Source organism: Phycodurus eques, chromosome 8 (assembly GCF_024500275.1).
Source record: "Phycodurus eques isolate BA_2022a chromosome 8, UOR_Pequ_1.1, whole genome shotgun sequence".
NCBI classification, from domain to species: Eukaryota; Metazoa; Chordata; class Actinopteri; order Syngnathiformes; family Syngnathidae; genus Phycodurus; species Phycodurus eques.
The window spans coordinates 28,253,991-28,267,529 of NC_084532.1; the positions used below are offsets into that span (position 1 = coordinate 28,253,991).

The following is a 13,539-nucleotide window of genomic DNA, read 5'->3' on the forward strand; positions in this document are numbered from 1 at the left end:
AGCAGGGGCGTCCGTGAAAAAGATGTCGCTTGGATGGCAGCATGTGTTTCTCCAAAACCTGTATGTACCTTTCAGCATTAATGGTGTCTTCACAGATGTGTAAGTTACCCATGCCATTGGCACTAACACAGCCCCATACCATCACAGACGCTGGCTTTTGAACTTTGCGTCCATAACAGTCCGGAAGGTTCTTTTCGCCTTTGGCCAGGAGGACACGACGTCTCCAATTTCCCAGAACAATTTGAAATGTGGACTCGTCGGACCACAGAACACTTTTACACTTTGCATCAGTCCATCTTAGATGAGCTCGGGCCCAGAGAAGCCGGCGGCGTTTCTGGGTGTTGTTGATAAATGGCTTCGTAGAGTTTCAAGTTGCACTTACGGATGTAGCGCCGAACTGTAGTTACTGACATTGGTTTTCTGAAGTGTTTCTGAGCCCATGTGGTGTTATCCTTTACACATTGATGTCGGTTTTTGATGCAGTGCCGCCTGAGGGATCGAAGGTCACCGGCATTCAATGTTGGTGATTTCTCCAGATTCTCTGAACCCTTTTGATGATATTATGGACCGTAGATGATGAAATCCCTCAATTCCTTGCAATTGTACATTGAGGAACATTGTCCTTAAACTGTTCGACTATTTTCTCACACACTTGTTCACAAAGAGGTGAACCTCGCCCCATCTTTGCTTGTGAATGACTGAGCAATTCAGGGAAGCTCCTTTTCTATTTGCTAAAAACAGTCAAGTTGATCAGTTTGAACATTAAATATCTTGTCTTTGTAGTTTATTCAATTAAATATAGCTTGAACATGATTTGCAAACCATTGTATTCTGTATTTATTTATTTTTATTTATTTACACAATGTCCCAACTTCATTGGAATTGGGGTTGTACTAGTATATTGTGTCCTCACTAGTGTAATAATTCTGTGCACGAGTAGCACGAATGTGTCTTACTAAATGTCTTCCCCTCCACCCCACTACTAGTGCCACTTTTGGCTTGCTTGTATGACTAAAAGTACTTTATGGAAAGTTGTTTTAAGTATTTATTCTATTTCCTTGATATGCCATGCTAAGGGCCTTGTACTATGCTTTTTGTTCAATTCAGCACATGAGTAGAACGACTGTTTAACTTGCAAGGTTTTTTATTTTATTTTATTTTTTTCACTGAAAGTGCGACTTTTTTGCCTCCAAAACTGCATTATTGAAAGCCATTTTAGCATTTATTTAATATCATGTACAAGTAGTAGGCCTACGGTTTTTAGTTAATAAGACAAGTGCTACTCGTTTTGTATGTCTTTCAAGAAATTGTAATAAAAGACAAAACTCAATGTTGCTAAATATATAAGTAGGAAATCAACAAATTTACAAGTAAAGTGTAATACAGCTAAATTCAGATCAAATTGGACGGAACAGTTCTCGGGATGGAATGGGTTCCGGCTTGCGATGTTGGGGAAGTGTAAAATTGACGGACACAAAGGAGAAATTGTGACGCTGTTCCGGCCAGCTCAGCGTCGTCACGTCAGCCGTCCTGCTGCTGCTGCTGCTGCTGCGATTTTCCGGGTTTTTCCTCACTCAGGCTCCCAAAAAGCAAAATAAGAAACGTGGTGTCGGCGGAAAAGATGGTGCTGCTGACGATGATCGCCCGGCTGGCCGACGGCCTGCCGCTGGCCGCCTCGATGCAGGAGGACGAGCAGGTTAGACACAGCTAGCTCGCGCAACTCATTTATTATTCGCCACGTTTGGCTTTTTGTGTCGCCAACGTACACAAAACGCAAACGCGCTTTCGTCCTGTTCAACCGGGAGCTCATTCTTTTCCCACATAGGACACCGTTTAAATGTCCTCCTGCTGCAGGCCCGTGCAGTGGACAAGTGGATTATGTATTTACAACGGATTTATTTATTTACAGTATTGTCAAAACGACATGATTTCCATCCTAGTCGAATATGTGAACGTGTATTACATAGTCCATAATTAGGATGTGTAGTAAAACACATCGACCTGGAACAAATATTATCCACAGTTAATTAATCGCAAAAAGGGTTGTGCAAAATATTTAATCACTTATTTATTAGTTTATTATTTCATTTTATGAATGTATTCATTAATGTATATTTTTGATTGATTGATTTTTGTTGATGAAATATGTAACAACAAAACTGTATCTTATTATTATAGATAATTATAATGAATAATAATACAATTTCATAATATAGTTATTATGGTCTTATGCATATTACTATTATATACTAGATATAATAATCTACATTTATCTACAATTCATAAATATGAGTAAATATTTATATTAATCATAATATACTAATATAATTAATACAATTAAATGTTATTAATAATAATAAATTATGGCCTTGTTGATCATAACTATAATGTTCCATTTCACTCTATTATGTTGTAAATATATTTTTGTATTACATTATTAGCATTTGATCAGTTTTTAAATTTCATTTTCAGTTTCCTATAGTCAAGTGATATTAATAACATTAATAATTGGTCATATTTAACGTTAACAATGAAAAAAACTGTAATCATGACCATTATTAATTTGAATATTATTGAAAACGGAGGGGGGTGGGGGGGGTACTCACCTCAAGACTCAACAGTTGATTTTTATAGTGTAATTTTTTTTTAATCAGCATTTTCTTCAATTGACTTGATGCGTACAGTATTGTTGTATTATCTAGATATAATTCCAGTGCGTGGAAGTGCGTGTGCGCACCATAAAATGTTAAGCTTATTTTAAAAGCTGTTCCATAGGAGTCAATTGTCTTTGTTCCACGATGGCTCCTGAACGTGACAAACCCGTAGTGCGATTCCGTACGCTATTTGAATTAATTCCTGTGTGTGGCATACGATAAGTGAATCTAACGGTCTCTCCTTGCTCTCTTGTTTGCTGTCAAAAAGGGAAGTGAAAAGGTTTGTTGCTGCGTGTGTGTTTGTGTGCGCGTGCGCGTGTGTGTGTGTGTGCCCCAGCATCCTTTTGTTTTGTGGTGTGATGCTTTCAAGGATACGCCAAAAGACCAAATGCCTGCGGCGAACCATTTGTAAGCATTATAAATAGTGGCGCACGTTCGGATGGGTGCTTCAATTTATATGCAGACACAATGAAAACTTAAGTATGAATAAAAACAACATCGTCTCAAAAGATCAGGATAAAACAGTAAAGCATACAACTCTATTTTTTGTTGCTTCTTTCTGGAGCTTTTGGTTGGTTCTGCAGTGAGAACTAGTTCCTCCCTGGGACCGCTCTGCTCAATCCTATGTGACATCATCTTGAGCACACACGGCGTCCACTTTGGAATCACGTGGTGCTACTTTGTTGCATTCAAGGGCACTCCGACAGCCCTATTGCCGACAGTAAAGCATTTGAGGCTTAAGGAAAGTAGCACAGTGGGAAGAAAAAGTATGTGAACCCTTTAGAATTTCTACATAAATGGGTCATAAAATGTTATCTGATCTAAATCACAAGAATAAACAAATAAAAAGTCTGCTTAAACTGATAGCACACAAATAAGTATACGTGTTAGTATTTTTTTTAAATTGAAAATAACGTAAACATTCACAGGACAGGGGGGAAACTAAGTAAACCTCTTGGCTACAGATTCTCCAAGACCTAATCAGAGTCAGACGTGAGCCAACGTGGAGTCCAATCAATAAGAGAAGATTGAAGATGTGGCTTAAATCTGCTGTGGCCACAAGAAAACGCACACCAGGTTAGAATTGTCTCTTGTCAAGAAGCATTGCCTGATGTGTATCGGCCTCACTCAAAAGACTTCGCAGAAGACCTACGATTATGAATTGTTGACTTGTATAAAGCTGGAAAAGGTGACAAAAAGTTCACGGTTAGACAAACTGTCTATAAATGGAGAAAGTTCAGCACGGTTGCTTCTCTTCTAAGGAGTGGCCGTCCTGTGAAGATGACTGCAAGAGCGCAGAACAGGATGCTCAATGAGGTCAAAAAGAACCCTAGAGCGTCAGCTGAAGAGTTACAGAAATCACTGGCACATGCTAACGTCTCTGTTGACAAATATGTCACATATAAAACATTAAACAAGAATAGGGTTCATGGGAGAACACCAAGGAGGAAACTGTTGGTGTCTAAAAAAATTAAAATAAACAAACATTGCTGCACATTTGAAGTTTGCTAAAGAGCACTAAGATATTCCACGGCGCTTTTGGCAAAATATTCTGTGGACAGATGAAACCACATTTGAATTGTTCGGGAGCAATACACTACGCCATATGTGGAGCAAAAATGGCACTACACACCAAACCAGCTGTGAAGCATAGTGGGGGCCAGTGTCATTTTATGGGTGTGCTTTTCCACCTCAGGGCCTGGACAGCTTGCTGTCATCAATGGAAAAATGAATTCATAAATGTATCAAGATATTTTGCAGAAGAACCTGAGGCCATCTGTCCCACGGTTGAAGCTCAAAAGAGGACGGGTGTTGCAACAAGGCAACAATCCAAAACACGGAAGCAAATCAACTGCAGAATGGCTTCAGAAGTAGAAAATACCTGTTCTGGAATGGCCCAGTCAAAGTCCTGACCTCAACCCCATTGAGATGCTGTGGCATGACCTCAAGAGAGCTATTCACACCAGACATCCCAGGAATCTCCAAAATTCATCCTGATCAGGCTACATTTTATAAATCAGTAAAATATAGTATTTACAAGTATAATTTATGCAGAAGTTTAAGAAATTCCAACAGTTTGACATGCTTTTTCCTCCAACTGTACACGCACACACCATCTTCCACCCATCCACCATGTTACTGCTGTGATGCGCTCAAGGACATTTGGACAGACTAAATGCATCCATCCATCCATTTTCTTTGCCGCTTCTCCTCACTAGGGTCGCGGGCGTGCTGGAGCCTATCCCAGCTGTCATCGGGCAGGAGGCGGGGTACACCCTGAACTGGTTGCCAGCCAATCGCAGGGCACACGGAAACAAACAACCATTCGCACTCACAGTCACGCCTACGGGCAATTTAGAGTCTCCAATTCATGCATGTTTTTTGGGATGTGGGAGGAAACCGGAGTGCCCGGAGAAAACCCACGCAGGCACGGGGAGAACATGCAAACTCCACACAGGCGGGGCCGGGGATTGAACCCGGGTCCTCAGAACTGTGAGGCTGACGCTCTAACCAGTTGTCCACGTGCCGCCGACTAAATGCATGAAAAACAAACAAAAAAAGTAGTTAAAAAAACAAACAAAAGTAGGTTACACACACACATGTGCTGACAGCCCAAATGCAGACTGTTTAAAAGAAAAAAAGTACAACACACACACACCTTATTTTGTGTTGAAGTGAGGCGTTCAAGGACAGAACAAGGGCAGGAAAAAAAATCTATTAACTAATACTCACACATAGGGCAGCCTATTTGTGGTGATGTAGTGCGCTGACGTATTCTGATGCGTTCAAAGACGCTCAGATAGACCAAACACAAAAACAACTTGCAATAGTTAACACGTTCACTGCCATTGACGGCTTCAGAAGTCAAATATCCATGTTAACTGGGAAGGTTGGCAGTGAATGAGTTAAAAAAAATAAAAAGTAGTATACACACATGATCCTGTTTTGTGTAATGCTACTGGGGTGTGTTCAAGGATGTTTAAAATGATCAAAAGCAGGGTGTTTAACCCAAAAAAAAAGTACACACACACACACACACACACACAGCATTCTCGTTGCAGTTATGTGGTTTTACTGTGATACGTGCGGGCTGTGTGTTGCAGTTGGGCCGCGACCTGCAGCAGTACCAGAGCCAGGCCAAGCAGCTCTTCCGGAAACTCAACGAGCAGAGCCCCACGCGCTGCACCTTGGAGGCCGGCTCCATGGCCTTTCAGTGAGTCGACGCAAACAAGCAAACAACAAAAATACCAGTCTGGACGTATTTGTACCGCTTGCCAGGCCGTTCTGTTTTCACGGTCGTCCTGTTTTTGCTGTGCGGGCAGCTACGTTCTGGAGAAAGGCGTGTGCTACCTGGTCCTGTGCGAAGGCAGCTTCCCCAAGAAGCTGGCCTTCGCCTACCTGGAGGACCTGCAGGCCGAGTTCCACGAGCAGCACGGCAAGAAGGTGCCCGTCGTGTCCCGGCCGTACTCCTTCATCGAGTTCGGTGAGCGCAACTTTGGAACGTTTGCATTTGCAGGCCCACAAGAAGTCATGTCACTGCTTCCAAACCCTTTAAAATTGGTTACAATTTCAATTCTTGTTTCATTTATCTCATTAGATTACTATTGTTAATTGGTTTACTAATGAAGATTAGTAAAAGAAAACATTTACATTTTAGTAAATCATTTGATCGATTATAATTACGTTTTATATGAATAAAAAATGTTGTTTTCTCTCGTTAGAATTGCGCAAAATATATTGTTACTTTATCTCATTAAGTAATTGGTTAATGGATTTTTATTGTGAAAAATCTAAATTTAAGAAAGATTAGTCAAATCAACAACTTTGTTTTATCAGATAATTGCTTAATTATGATTACATTGTATATGATTAAAGATTTGTATGAATAATTGAAATAATCTATTTTACATTTTCTAAATAAAAAATGATAATTGAGTGCAATTGAATTTATTATAAATACAATTTTCATTATTTTATGAAAATAAAAAAGATATTGTAAAACAGAAAAAGAATGGGCATGAGCTATTTTATTATTAAACATATTTTAGTGTTAAAATAATGAATTTTTATGAACAACAATAAAATGAGTATGAATTATAATTCTATCATTAGAAAAACAGTTTGCACATTAGCAGTGCACTTAAATATAGGAAAATAAAAAACCTTACTTAAACAATTACATTAAAATGTATAGCACTTAAGTTACATAAAATTGTACTGTATATATATATATATATATGTGTATATATGTCAGTGATCCCTTCCCATACCACTAGAGGGAGCCTGCTACAACTATTTTCCACAAGAGTAACAGAATGTCCTGTATTGGCCCCGTGTGTCAGACACTTACATCCAAAAGACCAAGAAGGCGTATATTGACAGCCGCGCCCGCAGGAACCTGGGCAGCATCAACACGGAGCTGCAGGATGTGCAGAGGATCATGGTGGCCAATATCGAAGAGGTGCTGCAGCGAGGAGAGGCGCTGTCCGGTAAGTCAAATGGTCTACGCCGATTGGTGCCTTGAGATAAGAGTTTCATTGGTTCCGTGACCGCGCTGGATGCCCTCAAGCAACTACGGGGGCCAACTTCAAAATAAAAGCCTACCAAGGCATTGATGTCCAATGTATTCTTGGTGAGGCTATTTTGAAGTTGGCAGCGTCCAGCGTGTTACTGTAATTTAGCTTGACATTTTTAACAAAACTTAGGTTTGCTCAAATGTAAGGCAACGAGCTAGTAGGTACATTAACTGTGACTACGAGTTAATGTAGTCTTTTAAACAATTGTTTTTACAATAACTCGTAGATTTACGTAAACGGCATCATTTTAAAAAATGTGCCGATTAACAATACAACAGTAAGTTTTGACATCTAGGGTTCGGTTCCGCTTTAATGAATGGGAAGCAAACCTTACCTTTTTTCTAGCTGTATTTTTGCAGCGTCGCACAGGGCAGAATCAGTGAAATGCGATGCTTGTGCCTCCCCGCCAACAATGTCGATATGTCGTGGATAAAAGGATGGCCAAAGAGCAAGAAATGAAGGAGACAGTTGAAGGGTAGTGATCTGTTCCTATACTCAATACATAAGACTTTTATCTTTGCTCAGACAAAAACAATTCCAGGAAGCCCACTCCCATTCTTGGAAGTGTGAGGACTATCAAAACAATGAGGGGAGATATTGGTAGAAACACGTTTTCCTCCAAAAACTCTGAAGATGGGTCACTCCTATCTCAAGGCAACACTGTACAGTAAACACTTTGGTGTGGCATTTGGACAAACTTGATGACTCTGCCTCTTTATCTGTGCTTTTTCCTCCTCAAAGCGCTGGACTCCAAGGCCAACAACTTATCCAGCCTGTCCAAGAAGTACCGCAGCGACGCCAAGTATCTGAACACGCGATCCACATATGCCAAGCTGGCGGCCGGCGGCGTCTTCTTCATCATGCTCATCGTTTACGTGCGCTTCTGGTGGCTCTGAGAAGACGGGACAGTACAGTAGTCTACAGACACACAAAAACAAGCAACCCTTCAGACTTAACACAACGCCACACTTTCAGAATTATAGAATAAAGCCTGACGGTTCCGGGATTATTGGCTCCACGGAGAAAAAGTCAACCCGTGGGTGTCTTAAAGGCAACTGTGTACAAAAACGAATGAACACCCAAGGGACTCTTGTTGTACGTAAAAAAAAAAAAAAAGCTGCTTAATTATATCTTCAAGACTGTCTAGTTTACTCCAAAGTTGGTTCTGGCATTCACTGATGTTAAAGAATGATTAATAATCAGACCTTCACACTGACAGCATTTATGAGGTGTTTTTGTATTCTGAAAGATGCACCATCATATTATATACTAAGACATAATATATTCCATACAGTAGTAAACCCCAGCACACTACATTTCTGCAACCCTTTCATCTTGTACAAAGTTTACCCTTGTAAATTTCCATGTCAGTCCAGTCGCTGGCTGTTTTTTTTGTTCTGTCTGCTATCTTGTGAATAAAAAGTGTTTGCACAGCACACAGTTCCATGGACTCAATTTTGTGGGGGAAAAAAATATGTTTGGTGCTTTATTTATTCTTTCTATCAATGTAGCAACGAAACCTGGAAACGTTTTATCAAATCAACATATTTGAACCTGAAATTACAAGAACACATTGGCCACAAGCAAATACTGAAAAAAAATTATCTGTGGCGCTTGCATGTTTAATCCGTTCCAGCCTCCCCCCAAAACAATGTTTTTTTTAAATCTGGAAAATAGCACTCTATATCTACTTTAGAAACGTATAGTAATAATTACATGGAATGTAAAGAATTGTGTTCGACTTGGCCACCGGAGGGCACTATAATAGTCATGTAGTACACACAAATGAAGAAGAGTTTCAACTATAAGCGAGTGACTCGAGGGGCTGCCGTATTGTCATTTTCTTTTTGCAGAGTGTAACAAATCTATGCCTAGAATAGCAGACTTAAAGGAAAAGTTGTGGTTTTAAGTACACAATTCTTGGATATTTAGTTTAACAGTAAACTTCAACTGGAATTGACAGTGAACAACTTGAAGCCTCTTGCTTCCCCCCCCCCCAGAAGAATTTTTGCCGAACTGCTGCTTTTTGGTGTTTTTCTGTTTTGCTAGCCCAAGAAAAGCAATAGACCTGCGTGGTAAGAGGAAGGGACTCACTGTGGACTTAAAACAAATTTGTGAGAAGTATATCAATGGCGCAGGCGTTGCTAAGCTTGGTTGGTGGAAACAAGTCCACAATTGCCACTATTGTGAGGGGGCACGGACGTTTTTGTTGCTGCTGACGTGCCCAAGAGAGTGAAGTATCTTTGAAAGGACCGAGAGAAAACCTCTGGACAAAGTGGAAAAGCTGCAAACAGCTAGCGAGTGATAGCGTTTGCGAGAAGGCGAGTCACTTGTGTGCCGACTTGTTGTCAAGAAAAGACGGCGCAAGCCAAGAAGTCAAGGTAAAGTGGATTTTGTAAAAAAAAAAAAAAGGTTGTTAAATTAAGGGATTTTGTGATTTCCGACTAGCTGTGAACGCACCAGAGGGTCCCGTGACGTGACAATGTTTGCATATCCTATTTGTATAAATAAACAATATTCATGTATTTAACTTTTGTCCGAAGACACCAGCCAGAAAAAAAAAAACTATTTTAGCTCGGCATCAAACAATCATGTCATCAATCCTAGTTATGCTTTTTAGCGTAGCATACACTGGAAGTCAGCTATCCCGTGTTCCGCGTTGGGTCATGTGACGTTCCGCATATCGCGGATTAGGTTCCTAAATCGAGGTTCCACTGTATCGCTTCTTGACCGCGTAGCTTTGTGCAGAGATAGAGTCGGAGGATTCGAGCTTGGGTGATCTCGTAAACTTCCTCCAGTGTGCTGGCGGAGTCAAGCTGGTGCTCTGCAAAGTCCGTTATTCGCGTTTGATAGTCGGAGAGTTGACCGTCGGGGAAGAAAATGCCCTCTGCCATCATTTGAATTTCTTGCACCGTCTTGCTTTTTTCAATGCACAGGGACTTTGTGCCGCCGCCTCTACCGGACCTCACTTGTTTGAATCTCTTTTCTTTCCAGTCAAAATTCATCCATCCTAATTCCAGTCGTCTTTTTGCTCTCTTGCCATTTCCGTTGCCAAATAAATAGCTTCCCCGACTGCAAGAGGGCGGTGTGGGTCGCCTGTCCACGAAAACCTTCCTCCTCGCCTCTGAAGTTGGATTTCGGCAGAAGGCGACGACTGCTATCCTGTCACCGTAACGGGGGATGTACTTCTGAAGCTCTTCATCCGACATGAGAAGAATCACGGACGAGTCGATCTGCAGCGGATAATAGTCAAAAGAGGTGACACGAATACAGTGCACATCCCGGTTCAGGTCCCTGGACCCAAAAAGATTGAGAGTCCCCGGGCTAAACTACAACAAATAAACAGACGGGGGGGGGGGGGGGGGGGAAATGCAGAAATCAATTTACCTTGTCTCGCTCCATTTGAGAGAGAAGCTCACTAGAAATATTGCGTTGCCGCAAGAACACAAGTAGATCCTCCTCCGTATCTAAGTAATAGAGCAGACGTTACGACATTCCATTCATTCTGCCCTTAATTTATAGAAGTGCTGGGAGTTGAGAGAAGTTGGACAATGGCTAATTTTTGTGTTATGTACTGTAAATTATTGGGTTACACAAATCCATTCAACGGCGAGAGAACGGCACATTCCTACATTGTCAAATATGACGAAATCAACAACGAGGCGCTCTAAAGCAGCAACGCCGGTACGAAGACCCTGTCCACATGCTGGCTGTCACGTCTGACTTGGGTGTCGCTTCATATACCGCTATAGACTTGTGTGTTTGCGCGCTGGCCTGAGTAAGGAATCTTTAATTACACAAACTACAACGGTCTCTCACCGGTGGGCAATATCACCCCCCTAATCTGTCAGGCCTGTCCCGGAATTTTCTGGCGTGCACCAAACAGGAACGGGTGCCTCGGTTAATGCGTTGTTTGAACACATCCTGTCAACTATTTCTCAAAAGCGAATCTTTTTGCACAAACTGACCAAGCAAAATGTTTCTCTCCATGTGGCTCTTCAAACCTGTTTTGTCAGCAAACCCTTTCCCACATTCAGAGCAGTTCAAGTGTTTGCGATCAGTCTAACGTGTCTTGTCACCTTTAGAATTCTTGTTAGTCTTCAAAGTATCTTCGGCACGGTCGCTGCGATGAGACTTTGACGCCACATCGTCCACATCTTGTAGCGGAGCGAAGTTGTCCGGTTGTGATCCTCCGCAGTGATCTCCATAAGCTTCTGTTGTGGTGTGTTGACCGAATTTAACACTTTGAAGGTCACGACGCTGTGGGGACCGAGCTTCATCGACGTCCTTCTCCTCGTGGCCACCCGCCAACGTGAACGCGTTGACGTCAGCCTCCTCCTTCAGCCCTCGAAGCTGCTCCCCTTTCTGACTCCTCCACACGTCCTCCTCTTCCTCTTTAACGCGGTGGGGCTCCGCCGGCTCCCCCTGCCCCTCGGAGGTTACCTCATCGCCACTCACCAGCGACATCTGCTGCATTTCTGCGCCACACGAGGAGAGCAAACACAGATGGATTGTTTGGATAACTAACTATTTTGACAAATACAGAGGCTTGGCTTACTTTTTAGAGTTCGCTTTTTGTGTTGTGATGTGAGCCAAAATTCAGTTCACAGGGAACTTCAGAGTGAAATGAGAAAAGAAATCAAATTAGGAAATAAATGATGCACTTTCATCTGTTTATTGAACAGGACAAACAGTCAAACACACTAATACGAAATGAAAACACTCGCAAGGAGCATGGAGAAGATGCCAATACTGAACAAATCAAGCGATAAATGGAGGCCACGCCCCTTAAATGCAATCCAATACTACACTGTGTGTGACTTTTGGCTTAGTTACACATTCTTCTTTTCTTGTATCTGCATTTTACAATGTGGAGCTATTTTTATTTATTTTTCTTAATTAAAAAAATTGAAAATAATTGTTTTTTTTTTCTGGGGGGTGGGGGAGGGGGCTGACTCATGTTAATATGTAAGTTAATTTCAATGGGGTGTATCCAGCCACTCAATCAAAATCAACTGGTATTAACTCCGTCACCCACAATCCAGTGAGGATAAATGATACACACAATGGATGGATGGGGGGAAACTGATTTGATGAACAAGTTTATGGCGTTATTAGTTTGCTCAACAAAGTCATAAGTCAAGGTATAACTCTGTGTGAGTTATTGTGGGATCAAATACACATATAATAAATATTTTGCAGACAGACAGAAGCTATAGCAGGTTTTTTTTTTTTTTTTTTATTGAACCCCAGACATTACATACAGAGAAGAATCATGTCAATTGTGGCCACAGTATAGATATAACCTGCCACAAAGTATTGTAACTGTACTGGATAGTTATGTCATCAAATCGAGCACATGATGGAGACTGGGGCTGAAAATTATTCTCGAATGCGCATCTTACGCAAACTGTTCAAAAGTCATGCAAATAAAGAGTCATCTTATGTGGGGAGAAACAAATCAACAAACCCGCTGCGCGTAACGGAAGGTGAGGCTTGAGAACAGCGTCCAGTAGTTGTTGGCCTTGCCGTTCCTTCTCCGCTTTCGTTCGAGAAAGTTCCACCTCGTACTCCGCGATCGTCCTCTCAAACAGTTGGAGTATTTCTTCGACGGCCACATTTAGGCGCTGCTTCACCAACGTTCTGAGCATTCTAACTTTGCACATTTTGACACAACGCTCCAGTCTGCTGTGTTCTTGACTTCCGCCTTTTCTTCCTCTGTGGTGGCCACATGGCGTTCTGCGCATGCGTACACCAGACTCCTCCCCTCCTCACGGGTTGATCTCAGGCGAGCTGAGGTCTCAAGGCACAATTGTCAAATTATCGATACATTTTTTGACTCCAGCATAGCTTGCTTAAGACTAGGGCCGGCCTGACAGTAACCTTGACCACTTGTGCTTGCAAAAAACAACAACAAAATGTTGTTGTTTTTTTTTTATACAGGAAGCAAGCAAAAAAGAGAAACAAGACCTCACTCTCTCAGATGGCGCAGTCAACAGGAAGCAGAAAAGGGGGGAGGCAGCAGAGCAGGATGAGCTGCAGTCAAGACAGCTGCCGGATGACGCACTTGTATTGGCATCTATGAACTTCTGCATGGCCGATGTCAGATTTGGGTTGAGGGAGAGAAAACAGGCCGGAATTCTGTGATTTTTGTACCTTGCTGAACTCCTGAGATAAAAAAAATAAAAAAACGGATTAAATTCCAATCTGTGTGAGTTTCTTGATTGGTTATCTTTCCTGAGAGGAAAAACGAGCACGCATTGGTGAGTGTTGCTATAGTTTATGAATTCAGGATTTGGGCCCTGGCT

At 41.7% G+C, this 13,539-nt stretch overlaps 2 protein-coding genes across 4 annotated transcripts in view; one reads left to right on the plus strand and one right to left on the minus strand.

Annotated features, from left to right (window-relative positions):
- The first annotated feature begins 1,504 nt into the window (after nt 1-1,504).
- Nucleotides 1,505-8,667, plus strand: sec22bb (SEC22 homolog B, vesicle trafficking protein b). Its single transcript, XM_061683448.1, has 5 exons — nt 1,505-1,696; nt 5,759-5,868; nt 5,978-6,138; nt 6,998-7,144; nt 7,973-8,667. The coding sequence occupies exons 1-5, from the start codon at nt 1,622-1,624 to the stop codon at nt 8,125-8,127; spliced, it is 648 nt and encodes a 215-aa protein (XP_061539432.1). The 5' UTR covers nt 1,505-1,621; the 3' UTR covers nt 8,128-8,667.
- Nucleotides 6,857-13,539, minus strand: part of LOC133406111 (oocyte zinc finger protein XlCOF6-like) — a 28,110-nt gene continuing 21,427 nt past the window's right edge. Inside the window, exons 2-6 of one of the 3 annotated variants that reach the window (XR_009769028.1) lie at nt 12,702-13,399; nt 11,311-11,709; nt 10,619-10,698; nt 7,566-8,149; nt 6,857-7,174 (exon numbers count right to left, since the gene is read on the minus strand). Coding sequence is in view for 1 of the 3 variants with exons in the window: in XM_061683427.1 (XP_061539411.1) it covers nt 9,922-10,464; nt 10,619-10,698; nt 11,311-11,709; nt 12,702-12,978 (1,299 nt within the window). In the remaining 2 variants the exon portion in view is untranslated. Of the gene's footprint in view, nt 7,175-7,522; nt 10,465-10,618; nt 10,699-11,310; nt 11,710-12,701; nt 13,400-13,539 lie in introns of those variants that run through there. The other 2 variants (XR_009769027.1, XM_061683427.1) reach the window with 2 other exon arrangements.